At 36.3% G+C, this 17,104-nt stretch overlaps 1 protein-coding gene across 3 annotated transcripts in view; it reads left to right on the forward strand.

The window, feature by feature from the left end:
* GABRB2 (gamma-aminobutyric acid type A receptor subunit beta2) overlaps positions 1 to 17,104 on the forward strand; it is a 246,355-nt gene that overhangs the window by 127,289 nt on the left and 101,962 nt on the right. For all 3 annotated transcript variants that reach the window (XM_057747527.1, XM_057747516.1, XM_057747538.1), the window contains exon 5: positions 1,574 to 1,656. In XM_057747527.1, coding sequence (XP_057603510.1) covers positions 1,574 to 1,656 — 83 coding nt within the window. The remainder of the gene's footprint in view (positions 1 to 1,573; positions 1,657 to 17,104) is intronic.

The following is a 17,104-nucleotide window of genomic DNA, read 5'->3' on the forward strand; positions in this document are numbered from 1 at the left end:
GTAGGGAGGCAAACGGAGAGGCTGGAAGACCAAGCTACTATAGTAACGTGGAAGTGAGGCAGTGGGACCATAGATGCTGAGGAAGGCAATGGAGGGGGAAAGGAGTTGAGGCAGAGTAGCCAACTCCTGGTGAAGAAGAGCAAGGAACCCAGGATGAACATCAGCCTTGGGATACTCACTTACCACTAAAGAGGAAAACAAAAATTAACAAGAGCACAAACCTTAATGAAGCAGTAATCAAACTAAAGAGACATGAACTACTTACATGAAGTCAATTATGTATTTCCATCCTACAACTGAGGAGTGGGACTCTCACACCTAACTGAGGAATTTCATGGGTTTAGTCTACCTGGACTACTTGTCTAAGCTCTGCCCGAGACCTTTTAATGAACAAGGTCTAGCTGTGGATTGTTTCCCCCATGCTGGGGCTGCGTCTTATTCCTCTGTTTCCAGCACACAGTATAGTGCCTCTCAGAGTAGAGTAAGCTGACGTTGGTCAAATTTAACATCAGTTTCTCCTCTCGTTTTTTTCAGCAGATATAAAGGACCTATTATGTGTGGGTACTCTTTTATATTCTTTACATAAATTATTATATTAGTTTACACAGAATCTCTATAAGGGGCTTATTATTGTTGTTGTTAATAATGTCCCCTTTTTACAGACAAAGAAACTAAGATGGGTTAGGAGATATTAACCATCTTGATGTGTATCACAGTTACTGAGGCAGAATTAGAATCCAAACCTATATCTGTTGTTTTAAAACTTGTGCTTTTTTATAACCTTGTGCTGCCTTATTGATCAGAAGCCATATTGATAAATCATTTAGGGCTATATGTTTTTTGGCTCTTTCTAGTAGGTCTTCAATTAGTGAAAAATGGTAACAGAGAAATATAAAAACATTAAAGAGGCATATTCATTCCTCTCTGATAAATTAGTAAAGGTACCATGTATTCTAAATAAATAACTCTGCCAGCTAATAGGAGGAAGTTCTTCAACAGGCTGTGAGAATATCAGATTACTCAGGACAGAGCAAATCAGGTGACAGATGAAAGGCTTATTGTGTGTTATACTAACACACTTGCAAAGCACGCTAATGTATAGAAAGGTAAAAGATGATGGACCAAAGCCAAGATCGTTGGAAGATTTTAGGGTCTTGAGAAAGGGAAGAGAAAACAAAGGTGAGCAGAAGAGTAATATCATGTTGGTTTTCTCAATCATCTGTGATGCTTGTCAAATAGAGTCCTGGGAAGGCCCCACCCCACCCCCAAGAGCTTCTGAAGAGTAGGAATTGCCTGTTTAACAAATATTCCCAGGTAATTTGGGTACCAAGTAGGTAATGGACCACATCTTGGGAGAATACTGATTTAGTCCACTCTGTTAAAGTTACAAAGCATCATGAGGTTCATCAAGGAAAATGGTTATCCAAAGTTGTAGAATTCTTTTTTTTTGTTATAGCTTAGGCTAAATCAGTCTCCTAGAAGCCCAGTGCTGTCTTCTTTGAGACTTAGATTTAATTTTTCCAACTCAGTCATTGACCAGTTAACAACATGTATCATTGATATTTTCTTGCAGAATCACAACCACAGCTGCCTGCATGATGGACCTGAGGCGGTACCCACTGGATGAGCAAAACTGCACCTTGGAAATTGAAAGCTGTAAGTTTTTCTGAGAATCCAGCTAGGCTGAACTTGGCTTTAGGTTCTTCTTTAGGTTCTTCTTGGGCATAGGCCTCCTACTCTTGTTCATATCCAGACCACAAGTCCTGCAAAAGTTGTGCTAGCACGCCAAATTTGGTGGAGGGAGGCACTCACGGTGTCTTCCCTCAATGATGTTGCCACCCTCTTAGTCTCATCCCTAAATCCCTGGGAGAGATGTGTAGGGAAGTAGTAATCTAACAATAAAAGGAAGATGCTAAGAGTCTGGGAGGAGACCAAGGGCTATTTCAGACATTTATTATTTGGAATTGATGCAAATAGCTGCAACAGGCCTGGGAAAATGGATGATGGAGATGATGACACAAGATATCCTAATTGTCTTTGCCTTTCACAAACGTTATCTCTGCAGTTGCAAAGTAAAGATGGCCTTTGGATTAGTGAAAACATTCACAGAGGGTGGGTTGGTGGGATGTTTTTTTTTTCGGGGGACTACTTTTCAGTGTCTAACATTTATTTTATATTCTTGCTGAAGGCCATATGATGAGCAAGATTGGTGTATGTGTGTGTTTATTCTCTTTCATTTGCTGACCTGTTTTACAGTGTTGGTGCTTTTCTAGGCCACTGTTTCAGCATCCTTCTTGATCATCCAGTCGCCTACCCTGTTAGGTGGGATAAAACGTTGATTTCGTAACCCATTTCCATTTCAGAGGTCACACAGGGAGGTTGTTTGAGGTGGAGTAGGATTTTGAATCTTTTTTTCTCTCTCAATTCTTTGCAGCGTTTTCATATTTAATCCTATCGAACAATTGGAAGCTGATGATTTTATATCCAGCATTCTAGATAATGACTAGCTTGACTGTTTTGCAGATACTCTCAGTCTTTGGGAGGAACTCTAGCCTTGGCAAGCCATGCAACTCTAAATCACTGCTCTGAGCAGAAATACAGCATTTATGACACATTGCTGGTATTTTTGCCTATTTCAAAAAATAGCTTCAAGGGATAATTAAATTTATATGCACTTTTTGAAGAACCTGATTTCATACTTGTATTTCCAAATCATCATTTTCACATTAGAGCTTTGCCATAAAGAACTACTTAATGATATTGGTCTGTGGGATTTTGATGATTATTTTTATGTAGATATCTTTCAGATAACTTTACATTTTTGTAACTTATGACAGTTTGGAGAATAATGTTCTTCAGAGTTCAAATTCTTTGTTTCAAATCGTTGATGTAAGGATATTTTGACAAAAGTATGTTGCTGTGTACTACTAATGAATTTTTGTGGTGAAAGCATTTTTTTTGTGGTAGAATTTGACTGGAATTTTAAATAATCATAATTGTACTTTTTTTTATAAATTTATTTATTTATTTATTTATTGGCTGCATTGGGTCTTCATTGGTGCACATGGGCTTTCTCTAGTTGTGGCGAGCAGGGGCTACTCTTCATTGTGGGGTGCGGGCTCCTCATTGTGGTGGCTTCTCTTATTGCAGAGCATGGGCTCCAGGTGCGTGGGCTTTAGTAGTTGTGGCACATGGGCTCAATAGTTGTGCCTCATGGGCTCCAGAGTGCAGGCTCAATAGTTGTGGTGCACGGGCTTAGTTGCTCCATGGCATGTGGTACCTTCCTAGGGGAGGGATTGAACCCATGTCCCTTGCATTGACAGGCAGATTCTTAACCACTGCACCATCTAGGAAGTCCCAGTTGTACATGTTTAAAGCACTTGCACTGATGTTATTTCATTTGAGCCTTTCATAACCCTTGTAGGTTGGTAAACAAAGCCTTTTTATTTTGAAGAACTGATGATGCCTAAGGACACAGGCAACATCCAAGTGTTCCATGTAATTAAAGTATGATTCTGATGGGAATATTTAAAAATTAACATGATAACTCCTTAGACTTTCAGAAAGTTTAAGTTTTATAAAGGGGCTTTCACATATCTCATTTCAATTCACAATTACCCTCGTAAATGATATAGAATAGATTTTTTTCAAGCTTTTTTGAGATATAATTGACATATGACATTGTGTGAGTTTAAGATGTACAGTGTGATGATTTGCTGTGTGTTTGTATTACAAAATGATTACCATAATATGGTGAATTAACACATTCATCACTTCACATAGGTACCTTTTGTGCACATGTGTGTTAAGAACTTCTAAGATTTACTCTGTTAGAAACTAATGGTACAGTATTAACTATAGTCACCATGCTGTAGATTAGATACTCAGATATTATTCACCTTATAACTGAAAGTTTGTACCCTTTAACTGTTTCTATGAGTTCAGTATTTTTTAGATTCCATGTATAAGTTAGACCATACAGAACTGGTCTTTTTCTCTCTGACTTATTTCACTTAACCTAATGCCCTCATGACTCATCCACGTTGTCACAAGTGGCAGGATTTCCTTTTTATAGAGGAATAATATTCCAGTGTGTGTGTGTGTGTGTGTGTGTGTGTGTGTGTATATCACATTTTTTTTATCCATTCATCCATCAACAGACACTTGGGCGCCTCCCTGTCTTGGCTTTTGTAAAGAATGCTGTGTCAATTAATCTGTGACAAAAGAGTCAAAGAATACACAGTGATGGAAAGACAGTCTCTTCAGCAAATGGTGCTGGGAAAACTGGACAGCTATCTGTAAAAAAAAAATGAAATTAGATCATTCTTTAACACCATACACAATAAATAAGCTCAAAATTGATTAAAGACCTAAATGTGAGACCGGATACTATAAACTCCTAAAGGAAAACATGGAGAGAACACTCTGTGACACAAATCACAGCAGTATCTTTTTCGATCCATCTCCCAGAATAATGGAAATAAAAACAAAAATAAACAAATGAGACCTAATTAAACTCAAAAGCTTTTGCAGAGCAAAGGCAACCATAAACAAAATTTAAAAAGACAACCCATAGATTGAGAGAAAATATTTGCAAGTGATGTGATCAACAGGGGATTAGTCTCCGCAACTTATAAAGAGTTCATGAGGCTTAGTATCATCAAAACAAACAACCCAATCAAAAAATGGGTCGGAGACCTAAACAGACAATTCTTCAAAGAAGACATATGGATGGCCAAGAGGCACATGAAAAGATGTTCAGTGTCGTTAATTATTAGAGAAATGCAAATCAAAACTACAATGAGATATCACCTCACAGCAGTCAGAATAGCTATCAAAAAATCCACAAAAAATAAATGCTGGAAAGGGTGTGGAGAGAAGGGAACTCTCCTACACTGTTGGTGGGAATGTAAATTGGTACAGCCACTGTGGAGAACAGTATGGAGGTTCCTTAAAAAACTAAAAATAGAGCCATCATATGACCCTGCAACCCACTCCTAGGCATATATCTGGAGAAAAACACAGTCCAAAAGGATACGTGTACCCCAGTGTTCATTGAAGCACTGTTTACAATAGCCACGACAAGGAAGCAACCTAAATGTCCATTGACAGAGGAATGGATAAAGAAGATGTGGTACATATATACAATGGCATATTACTCAGCCATAAAAAAGAATGAAATTATGCCATTTACAGCAACATGGATGGACCTAGAGATTGTTATACTGAGTGAAGTAAGTCAGACAAATATTGTATGATATCTTTTGTATGTGGAATCTAAAAAGCGATGATACAAATGAACTTATTTACAAAAGAGAAACAGACTCACAGACTTAGAGAACAAATTTATGGTTACCAGAGGGAAGGGTGGAAGGAAGGGATAGTTAGGGAGTTTGGGACAGACATGTACACACTGGTATATTTAAACTGGATAACCAACAAGGACCTGCTGTATAGCACAGGGAACTCTGTTCAATGTTATGTGGCAGCCTGGATGGGAAAGGAGTTTGGGGGAGAATGGATACATGTATATGTATGGCTGAGTCACTTTGCTGTGCACCTGAAACTATCACAACATTGTTAATCAGCTATACTCCAAAATAAAATAAAAAGTTTAAAAAAACAAACAAACAATGCTGCAATGAACATGAGTGTGTAGGAACCTCTTAGCAATAGTGCTTTAATATCTTTCAGGTATGTATCCAGAAGTAGGATTGCTGGATCATGTGGTAGTCCTGATTTTAGTTTTTTAAGAAACTTCCATACTGTTTTCCATAGTGACTGTACTAATTTACATTCTCATCATCAGTGCACAAAATTACCTCTTTTTCACATCCTAGCTAGCTAGCAATTTTCTCTTTTTTACTATAGCCATTCTAACAGGTGTGAGTTGGTTGTTCATTGTGGTTTTGATTTGCATTTCTCTGATGCAAATTCTTTTGCATGTGGTTATCCAGTTTTCCCAACACCATTTATTGAATGAGACTATCTTTTCTCCATTGAGTATTCTTGACTCCCTTGTCAAATATTGGTTGGCCATATATGTGAGGGTTTATCTCTGGACTCTCAGTTCTGCTCCGTTGGTCTATGTGTCTGTTTTTATGACAGACCCATACTATTTGATTATTATGGTTTTGTAGTATAGTTTAAAATCAGGAGTGTGATACCTGCAGCTTTATTATTCTTGTTCAACATTGCTTTGGCTATTCAGGATCTTTTTTGCCATATAATTTTAGGATTGTTCCATTTCTGTAAAAACTGCTATTGGAATTTTGGTAAGTATTGCATTGAATCTGTAGATGGCTTTGGGTAGTGGGCATTTTAATGATATTAATTCTTCTGATTCATGAACATAGGATATGTTTCCATTTATTTGCATCTTCTTTAGTTTCTTTCATCAATATATTATAGATTTCATTGTACAGATCTTTAACCTCCTTGATTAGGCATTCTTTATCTCTAAGTATTGAATTGTTTTTGATGCTATTGTGAATAGGATAGTTTCCTTTATTTCATTTTCGGATAGTTCATCGTTAGTGTATAAAATTGCAAGTGATTTTTGTATGTTAATTTTGTATACTGAAACTTTATTGAATTTGTTAGTTCTAGCAGCTTTTTGGCAGTCTTTAGAGTTTTCTATATGAAAGATCATATCACCTGCAAACAGACAATTTTACTTTTCTTTCTAACTTGGATATCTTTTATTTCTTTTTTTCTTGCTTGGTTGCTATGGCTAGGGCTTTTAGTACTGTGCTGAATAGGAGTGGCGAGTGGGCCCCCTTATTTCTGATCTGAGAGGAAAAGTTCAGCCTTTCATCATTGAGTATGATATGAGCTGTGGGATTGTTATATTATGATCTTTATTATGTTGAGGTACATTCCTTCTAATTTAATCTGTCAAGGGTTTTTATCACGAAAAACTTGGTTTTTTACAGATGCTTTTTCTACATCTATTGAGTTAATCGTATGATTTTTATCTTTCATTTTGATTTGCATATGCTGAATCACCCTTGCATCTCAGAGATGAATCCCACTTGCTCATGGTGTATGATTTTTCCAGTATGCTGTTGAGTTTGGTTTGCTCGTATTTTGTTGAGGATTTTTGCATCTATATATGTATCAAGGATATTAGTCTGTAGTTTTCTTTTCTTACAGTATCCTTATCTGGCTTTGGTGTCAGGGTAATCCTGGCCTTGTAAAGTGAGTTTGGGAGCATTCCTTTCTCTGTAACTTTTTGGAACAGTTTAAGAATAATTGACATTAATTCTTCTTTAAATGTTCAATAAAATTCACAGTGAAAACATTTGGTTCTGAGCTTTTCTTTGTTGGGAAGTTTTTCATTACCAATTCAATCTTTTATCTCTTACTTATAATTGTCTTGTTCATATTTTCTGTTTCTTCATGACTCAGTCTTAGTAAAGTGTATGTTTTTAGTAATTTATCCATTTCTTCTAGGTTGTTTAATTTATTGGCATACAACTTTCATAGTTGTCTCATTACCCTATGTATTTCTGAGGTATCAGCTGGAGTGTCTCCTCTTCCATTAATAATTTTATTTATTTGTGCCCTTTCTCTTTTTTTCTTGGTTAGTCTAGCTAAAGTTTTGTCAATTTTGTTTATCTTTTCAAATACCCACCTCTTAATCTTGTTAATATATTCTTTCATGATTGTTTTATTTTCATTGGTATCCTGTTCTCTATTTTATTTATTTCTGATCTAATCTTTATAACTTCCTCTTTCTTCCAGCTTTGGGCCTGTTTTTTTCTTCTTTTCCTAGGTCCTCAAGGTATAATGTTAAGTAATTTATTTGAGAACTTTATTTTTTCTTGATACATGTGTTTATAGCAATGAACATTCTTCTTGGAACTGTTTTTGTTGCATCCCATAGCTTTTTTTTTTTTAATATTAGTTTCCCTTCCCTTATTTTTTTTAAAAGTTATTTATCTAATTTATGTTACTTTTGGCTGTGTTGGTTCTTCATTGTTGTGCGCAGGCTTTCTCTAGTTGCAGCAAGCAGGGGCTACTCATCGTTATGGTGTGTGGGCTTCTCATTGCAGTGGCTTCTCTTGTTGTGGACCACAGGCTCTAGGCACGTGGGCTTCAGTAGTTATGGCATGCAGGCTCAGTAGTTGTTGCTTATGGGCTCTAGAACACAGACTCAGTAGTTGTGGCACACAGGCTTAGTTGTTCCACGGCATGTGGGATCTTCCCGGATCAGGGATTGAACCCATGTCCCCTACATTGGCAGGTGGATTCTTAACCACTGTGCTACCAGGGAAGTCCCCGTAAGTTTTGTTATGTTGTGTTTCTATTTCATTTGCCTCCAGATATTTTTTTATTTCTCTTTCGATTTATTCTTTGATCCATCTGTTGTTCAGGATTGCCTTGTTTTATTCTCACATATTTGTGAATTTTCCAGTTTTCCTCCTGTTATTGATTTCTAGTTTCATACCATTGTGGTCGGAAAAGATACTTGATATAATTTACTTTCTTAAATTTTTTGAGACTTGTTTTGTGACCTAGCATATAATCTATACTAGAAAATGTTCTGTGCATGCTTGAGAAGAATGTGTATTCTGTTGCTGTCAGGTGGAATGTTCTGTATGTCTACTAGGTCCATTTGTTCCATAGTTTTGTTCAAATCTGCTGTTTTCTTATTGATTCTTGGTCTAGATGATCTAACCATTGTTAAGAGTGGATTATTAATGTCCCCAACTATTATTATATTCCTGTTTAGTTCTCCTTTCAGTTCTGTTAGTATTTGCTTTATATATTAAGGTGCTCTAATGTTGCATATATGTTTACACTTGTTATATCTTCTTGATAAATTGACCCCTTTATCATTGCATAATGACCTTCTTTGTCTCCTGTGAGCATTTTAGTTTAAAGTCTATAAGGTAGGTATTAATATTTCTGTCTTTACAACTAGAGAAACAGACTTGAAGTAAAGTGATTTGCCCCAGATTATGCAGCTACTGATTGGCACAATTTTTCTGTACTGATGTGGTAATTGATAGCTGATTTATTTTAGTAAAGCCCCTAATTTTGTAGGGACAAGATTAACAGGAAGATCCCTATTCTAAAAATTGAGAAAATAGCCTATCCTAATGAAAAATTGGAGCTTATTCATATTTAGTCAGACAGCAAATCATTGTTATAGAGAATAAAACATAGTGTTATATTAGTAACATACATGATATTATTATAAGTAGGTAGTTAATCATATTGAATAAGTTTAGGATCCTGTCCCTTAAACAAGTAGCTTTGAAGTTGATGCCTGAAATTTCACCTTATCGTTTTTTTCCTGTTAAGCAAACTCTAGGCATTTATCCATTCTCCCTCTCCCCTTCTTCTCACTTCCCTTTTTCTCTTCCGTCCTTACTTCCCTTCCTCCCTCTCTCAAATGCAAATGAGCCTAATAGTTGCATTACTAAATCACTCTCATCTTCTCTCCATATCAACAGTTATTATATTTGTTCCATTCCAGAAAGGATAATATAACTTGATTCTGGGAAGCTTGGAGTAGGAGAATATTAGGATTGAATTGATTGTTACTTCATTAATGCTTTCATTCATTCAAGAATTTATTCATTCATTAAATATTAATTGAGCATTAATTATTTCCCAGGTTTTGTAATAAACTCAAGAGACATAATGGTGAACAACAAAGACAGTATCTCTGCCCTCCTTTATTATGATGAAGGAAAATAGATAATATTTAAATAAATACATACATGAAAGTAAAAATTGCATTTCTGAAAAGTTCTACCAAGGTGAAATATTTAGCTTTTTAACATCTTAAAGGAAGATTAGGGCAAGTCTTGAAATAAAGTGCTGAGGAATCTAGAAGGTCAGTATGGACTATGCTTACTTTACAACTTTCCTTGAATTTAGAGGGATGGAGAAGCTCTGTAGAATTAATTGGATTTGCTGAACTAGATGGGCTCTGATAATATTTATCACCATGTCGGCAATGAAACTTAATTGCCAAAATAAAAAGGAGAAATCCATCTCCAGGTGTTTCCGATCCTTTCACTTAGAGCTATTTCTCCTTACTTTATGCCTACATGCTTCTGTTACCTGTGTGGTCAGCTACATCATACTTTATCCACTTAATTTATATGTATATATGTTTCTCTGAATCTTTCAGTCAGATTGAAAAAGGGATACTAGAATACTTACCTATATTTCTAGGGAAATGTTACCCCAAAAGCACCAAATAATGACAAAGTTACAAGCTAGCCTGTGTAAACAAAGTTCTCTTGAACTTTGCTGTTTAAGAATAAGATGAATTCTAATAAAGAAACAATGAATTGTCCCAGGTGTGCTGTTGCTTTGAAAAGTGTGATGCTGCCAAATATAATTTAAGAGTATTAGGACAAGTCAAAGATTTATCTCTTTTTAAAAATATATACAGTTCAAATTATGTTATAGGGACACAACATTCCATTATACTACAAGGCCACTTAGTATGTTTCATTCAGGAATGAAAAGTACTGGTAAAGGAGGGGAATATTATATATCTTTAAAATGGGAATAGTTAGGGGGCTTATCTGTTGTGTGCTGAGTCAGTTCAGCTTCTCAATACTAATATCAGCTACCCCTCCTCAGAAGGGTACGGCTTCATCCCCACCTCCAACTCTTCCATTTGGGATGTGTGAACTGCTTGTCTGAAAGGAAGTATGCAATCTTCTCAACTGGGTCCATTGACAGGCTGCTCGCATTACCAAAACCCAAAGGTTCCTTTTTTTCTCATTTATTTGTGTGTTTTTATTTCAGCCTGTCTCTGTGTGATTTGAACTGCACAGTGTCAGCATCCCAGAGAATAAGATCAGTGCTCTCTTTCTCAGTGGCACTGATTTTTTGGTCAGCCTTAGTGTGATCTACAGTGAATTAAAGAGTGTAGACCTTTCTCAGCAGCTCTTTCATAGACAGCTTCACAGGGCTATGCCAAGTATTTACGGAGAGAGCCAGTAGGCATCTCCTTATAGGATCGTAAAAAAAAAATTCTACTACTGCCCTTTGTGGCAGCATCAGAAACCAGTTCTTGCTGGCCTCTCATAGTCACTGACTACCAGAATGAGAAAGTCACCCTACTTAGCTTAGCCTCAGTTTCCTCATAGATAAAATGGGGGTAATATATCTACCACATGAAGTTCTTATGAGGATTAAAAAACTAATATAGGTAAAGAATCTAGCACTTTGTTTGGTACATGGTAGACATGTAAATAAACAGTAACTTCAGTAATTAATAATTATTATAACATTAATTTTTATTATTATATCTATAAAGTCCCATACTGCCACAGTTTTGTCTTAATTTTGAGATCTAGTAAATCTAGCCAAGGAGAGACCCAGAGTACAGCATTGCATTTGTCAAGCTTTGTAGATCTTCTTCTGGCCCTTGCTTTTATTTTTCAAGTAAATTTCATTGTCTGTAGGGCTGTCTGCTTCCTCATAGAATGTCTCAGCCAGCTGTGCCTACAGTATAAAGTGCAAATTAATTTCTTTTACTTCTTCCAAAAGGAAAAGAATTAGTAACTAGCTTCCAAGTCCAAAGAGGGAAATTTAAAAGTTCTTTGATGTCTGTACTTGGGTGAAATGAAAGGAGAGTTCATTTTTAAATATAATCCATTTATGGTTTTGTTAACATTTAAACAGCTCCAGAGAAGACAGTCATCACCTGATGACCATCTAAAGCCTCTGTGGTCAAATAGGAAAAAGTCCCTGTGAGGGTGTGAGTGTGTTGGAACAGGCATCTCTTCTTACTAGGGATATTCACCATGCTTTAGGAAGCAGAAAATATAAATGTACTTGTTGTCATCTTATTAAATTCCAGTTGAATATCATATAAAAACATCTTCCTATTAGGATATTGATGGAATAAAAACTCTTTCCTTTTCAACTGATTCTTTCTAAATAATTCTTATAAAAGAGGTCAATATAGATGGATACATTTAAGCAGCTTGAATAGTGAATCCAAATTTACTATGGCACAGGGTGAATATATTTTTTTAAGCTGGTTTTGGTCCTTTTTTAATATTTTAATTTTATTGGTGTATAGTTGATTTACAATGTTGTGTTAGTTTCAGGTGTACAGCAAAGTGATTCAGTTATGCATATACATATATTCATTCTTTTTTCAGATTCTTTTCTCATATAGGTTGTCACAGACTATTGAGTAGAATGCCCTGTGCTATATAGTATGTCCTTTTTGGTTATCTATCTTATATATATAGTAGTGTGTATATGTTCATCCCAAGCTCCTGATTTATCCCCCACCCCATGTTTCCCCTTTGTTAACCATAAGTTTGTTTTTGATATCTGTAAATCTATTTGTTTTACAAATACACTCATTTGTATCTTTTTTAAAAATTAGATTCCACATATGAGTGATATCATAATATTTGTCTTTCTGTCTGACTTACTTCGCTTAGTATGATAATCTCTAGGTCCATCCATGTTGCTGCAAATGGCGTTATTTCATTCTTTTTTATGGATGAGTAATATTCCATTGTGTATTTGTACCACGTCTTCTTTATCCATTCCTCTGTCAATGGGCATGTATGTTGTTTCCATGTCTTGGCTATTGTAAATAGTGCTGCTATGAACATAGGGCTGCATATATCCTTTTGGATTATGGTTTTCTCCAGGTATATGGAGGGCAAATACTTTGGATCCAGGTTATGCTATGTGCTGGTTGATATTTCAGTAGATATACATATAGGATTTTAAGAACTTAGAGAAAAAAAGAGAGCATTGTGTTTATCGACTCCCAAAGTGAAAATTAGTGACACTTTATAGTATGGCAGTAGGTTAAAAATACCTTTCACAGAGAAAGTGGTGATCAGATAGGGCTGATTTGATTTGAGCTCGTGGGGGTTGATGGATGAGAGGACATTCATTGAATACAGATGTTGTGTGGTATAGGTTCCTCAAGCTCACAAAACAGGTCACAGCTTCTTCAAGCTGTGGTTTCTCACCTGAACAATATTTTGATACCTTGTAGGTAATGAGATCATCGATACAGAGATCTTTGTGCAGTGCTTGGTACTGATATTTCCATCAGTAGCAGCTGTTCTCATTCTAGCATCATTATCATTATTAAATTATACCTGAAATATTGTGCTCAGTTAGAAGCACAACATTTTTAAAAGGGATGTTTAGCAGTCAGAAAACTAAAATATGAGTGACACATAAATCATGGAGTTTGAAGAACCAGTATAAAAAAGTAGAGGAGAGGCATATTTCCCTTGAGAAGGGAAGCTAGGAGAGGGAGGATGACAGTGTTTAAACAGGATGGCTATTTTCAAATCACTACAGACTTTCCTCTTAAAAGAGCAGATTGTCTTCCCTAAGGGCAAAACTAAACTAATGGTATAAGATGCCAAAAGGCATGTTTTTTACTGAAATGTATATATATGTGTATATATATATATACACACACATATATATATATATAAAGATAAGTTCATAGCAACTGCAGCTGGTGAAAAAATCCAGTAGGTTGCTGTGTGCTGTAAAACCGTTTTCTAGGATAGAAGGAGTTCTTGCATTGGGCAAGTGGTGGGATTATATGATTTATAGGGAGCTCTGGGTTGATGTTTACTTGGCATCAGCAAAAATATGTAGGACTTTAGTTAAAGGACAATTAGGAAATCACTGGTTTATGTGAGGATGCAGAGCCCATATGCATATACCTCTGGGAGCAGTGTGATTGGGGAAAGATGAAAATCACATCCCTGCTAAGATTTTTAAGTAAAATGGTGTGTGTGTTTTGCTGATGGTCTGTTGCCATGTTGCTAGCAACCTTTCTTTTCATAGATTTCCTCACAGGAATACATTTTACAGTTGTGTCTGTGAGGAATAAGGCCAAGACCCCCACAGTTTCCCATCTTTCTAAATAATCTAGAACCTCCTGGAGGCTTTTGATCAATCTCGTTAATGCTTTGAGAAGCACAAAAACAGAAGAAAATGTATGTATGTCTGTGTCTGTGGCCATGGTGGTGTTAAGTAATGAAGCTATCCAGTATTTTAGGTGATCCTCAAATTATTTCAAATTAGAAAAATATTCTTGTAACATTTCAGTGAGGCTTCAACATATTTATCAAAGGGCAAGCAAAGAGCATTGCAAATGCTCCATGGTGTCACTGTGTACATATTTAATTCAAATCACTGTCCTGTTTTGATAGTTTCTTGAATTGTATCTGGTGCTGTGGAAGTGGGGGTTTGTCTCCCACTTCTTGTGGTGTGGAGATACTTTGTTAGATGTGTTCTTCGTTTAACAATTATCAGTTCCATGTGACCATAGATAAGTACCAGGACGTGTCTTTAGAATCTCTGGCACCTCATGCAGATATTATTTGTGACCTTCATGTTTATCTGGACTTTAAGACTTCCGCCCTTTCAATTCTTCCACCATTAGAAAGTATAGTAGTGACTTGGATGTAAAGGGTGCATCTTTTTTTCAAATTTATTTTATTGAAGTATAGTAGATTTACAATAGTGTATTAATTTCTGCTCTATAGCAAAGTGATTCCGTATATATATATATATATATACATATATATATATATATATATATATATATATATATATATTCTTTTTCATATTCTTTTCCATTATGGTTTATTACAAGATATTGAATATAGTTCCCAGTGCTATACAGTAGGACCTTGTTATTTACCCATTCTCTATATATAATAGTTTGCCTCTGCTAATCCCAAATTCCCACTCCACTCCTCCCCAACCCCCTCCCCCTGGACAACCACAAGTCTGTTCTCTCCATCTGTGAGTCTGTTTCTGTTTCATAGATAAGTTCATTTGTGTCATATTTTAGATTCCACATATAAGTGATATCACATGGTATTTGTCTTTGTCTGACTTACTTCACTCAGTATGATAATCTCTAGGTTCATCCATGTTGCTGCAAATGGCATTATTTCATTCTTCTTTACAGCTGAGTAATACTCCATTGGGTGTGTATAGCACATCTTCTTTATCCATTCATCTGTCAGTGGCCATTTAGGTTGTATCCATGTCTTGGCTATTGTAAATAGTACTGCTGTGAACATAGGGGTGAATGTATCCTTTTGAAGTATCGTTTTTACCAGTTATATGACCAGGAGTGGGATTGCTGGATCATATGGCAACTCTATTTTTAGTTTTTCTGAGGACCTGCCATACTGTTTTCCATAGTGGCTGCACCAACTTACATTCCCACCAAGTGTAGGAGGGTTCCCTTTTCTCCACACTAAAGGGTGCATCTTGATATTGAGTATGAAAAATGAAAATAGTGAACTCTGCAGTTTTTTTTCCCCCAGAGTAAAAAGAATTTTTTTTTTACTTTTTTCATTTTCTCTTTCTGTAGTGTCTATTTTTTGCTTCCTGGAATCCCAGTAGGTCAATCTTGGATCTCCCACATCTACCTGCCATGGCTCTGAACTAAAATTCATAGATTTTTTTTCTTTCAAATTAGTGATATTTCTTTTTTATTCTAAAAAAATTATATCTAGTAAATATTATATTTTGGCAATCATGTTTTTAATTTCTAAGAACTCTTCCTTACTGTTTGACTACTAGTTTTCCATAGCCATGTGTTCTCTCTTGGAATGTCCTTTTTAATTTAAATGATATCAATTTAAGCTGTTTTACAGTTTGCTTCTGCTTTCATCTATTTCCTTTTGTAATGATGCATGTTTCTTTTTCATGCTGATGGTTTCCCTTACACATTTGCTGGTCTATTCATATTTGTAAATAAAGGCCTTAATCAGCTCAGGTACTGAGAGAGGTTTTCTGACCTCATGTGAGTTTCCCAGCACTGTTATATATTTCCATAGCCAGCTTCTTTGCTGAATAGTGCGGGGTGAGAAGAGAACTGGGTGTGCTGACCAGACAACCTCTCTCTCTTTCTTTAACTTTTTATTTTATGTTGGATTATAGTTTATTAACAATGTTGTGTTAGTTTCAGGTGTACAACAAAGTGATTCAGTTATACATATACATGTATTTATTCTTTTTCAAATTCTTTTCCTAGTAGGTTGTTTCAGAATATTGAGCAGAGTTCCTGGTGCTATACAGTAAAGATGATTTCTCTCTTTAGTACAGTAGGCTCGGACCTTTCATAGGTAACCAAGACTCATCTGAGGCCTAAGCAATTTAGATTATTTCACTCTTTCACTCCTAGAAGAAACTGATGAAACTACCACCTAGCTTTTTTCTCCTCCGTTTGTAGAGATGCCTGTGGCTATCTGGGGCTCTGTTCTGGTCCTCTCTTCAGCCCAGTATCTAAACTATGAATCCAGGCAGCCCCCACTTTGTGTAGGGAGCCTGCTTCCAGCATTATCTCGAGTGCCATCACCAGAGCCAGTTGTAGGAGCAAGATGAAGACTGGTCTAGTGGTTCCATGTGGTTCCCACTCTGGGTTTCGTAACTGAGTTTGCAAATTCTCCAGCACATAGTTTCTCACCCTGGCTGCACATGAGATCACCTGAGGAGTTTTTAAAAGTCCAAATGAATGGGCCACACCACAGACCTACTGAATCAGTAGTTTTAAAATCTCCCAAAGTAATGACACTAAACAGCCAAAGTTGAGAAAGCGTGCTCTAGGGGTCTGGTTCTCAGACTTGAGTGGCATGAGAACCTCCTGGAGGGTTTCTTAAAACACAGAGTGTCGGGTCCCATCCCTGGGAATTCTAACGTCGTGGGTCTGAGATAAAGCCTGAGAATTTGCATTTCTCACAAGTCCCTTGGTCACAGTAATGCTGCAGGTGTGAGGACCACACTGAAGTCATGGCTCCAGGATGCTAGTGAGGAGATGGGCTCCCTGCTTTGCATGCCCCCATTTAAAACTTGTTTCTCCATTTGGTTTTCTTTGTCTACATAATCCCACCCACATCCTAACTTCTGTACATTTTTCAGAATTACCGGCCCATTGATGGCATACTTTCCTATTGTGTAGGGCTGTTATGGATTTTAACTCTTCCTTCCTTTTATAGTTATTTATGAGATTCAAGTAAGGCAGGAAAGGTATATATGCCATCTTAAACTGGAACTCTCCTTTTTCATACACATACTCAATTTTTAACTGCCTGTACAATTTTCA

This window comes from Hippopotamus amphibius, chromosome 1 (genome assembly GCF_030028045.1).
Source record: "Hippopotamus amphibius kiboko isolate mHipAmp2 chromosome 1, mHipAmp2.hap2, whole genome shotgun sequence".
In the NCBI taxonomy this organism is placed as follows: Eukaryota; Metazoa; Chordata; class Mammalia; order Artiodactyla; family Hippopotamidae; genus Hippopotamus; species Hippopotamus amphibius.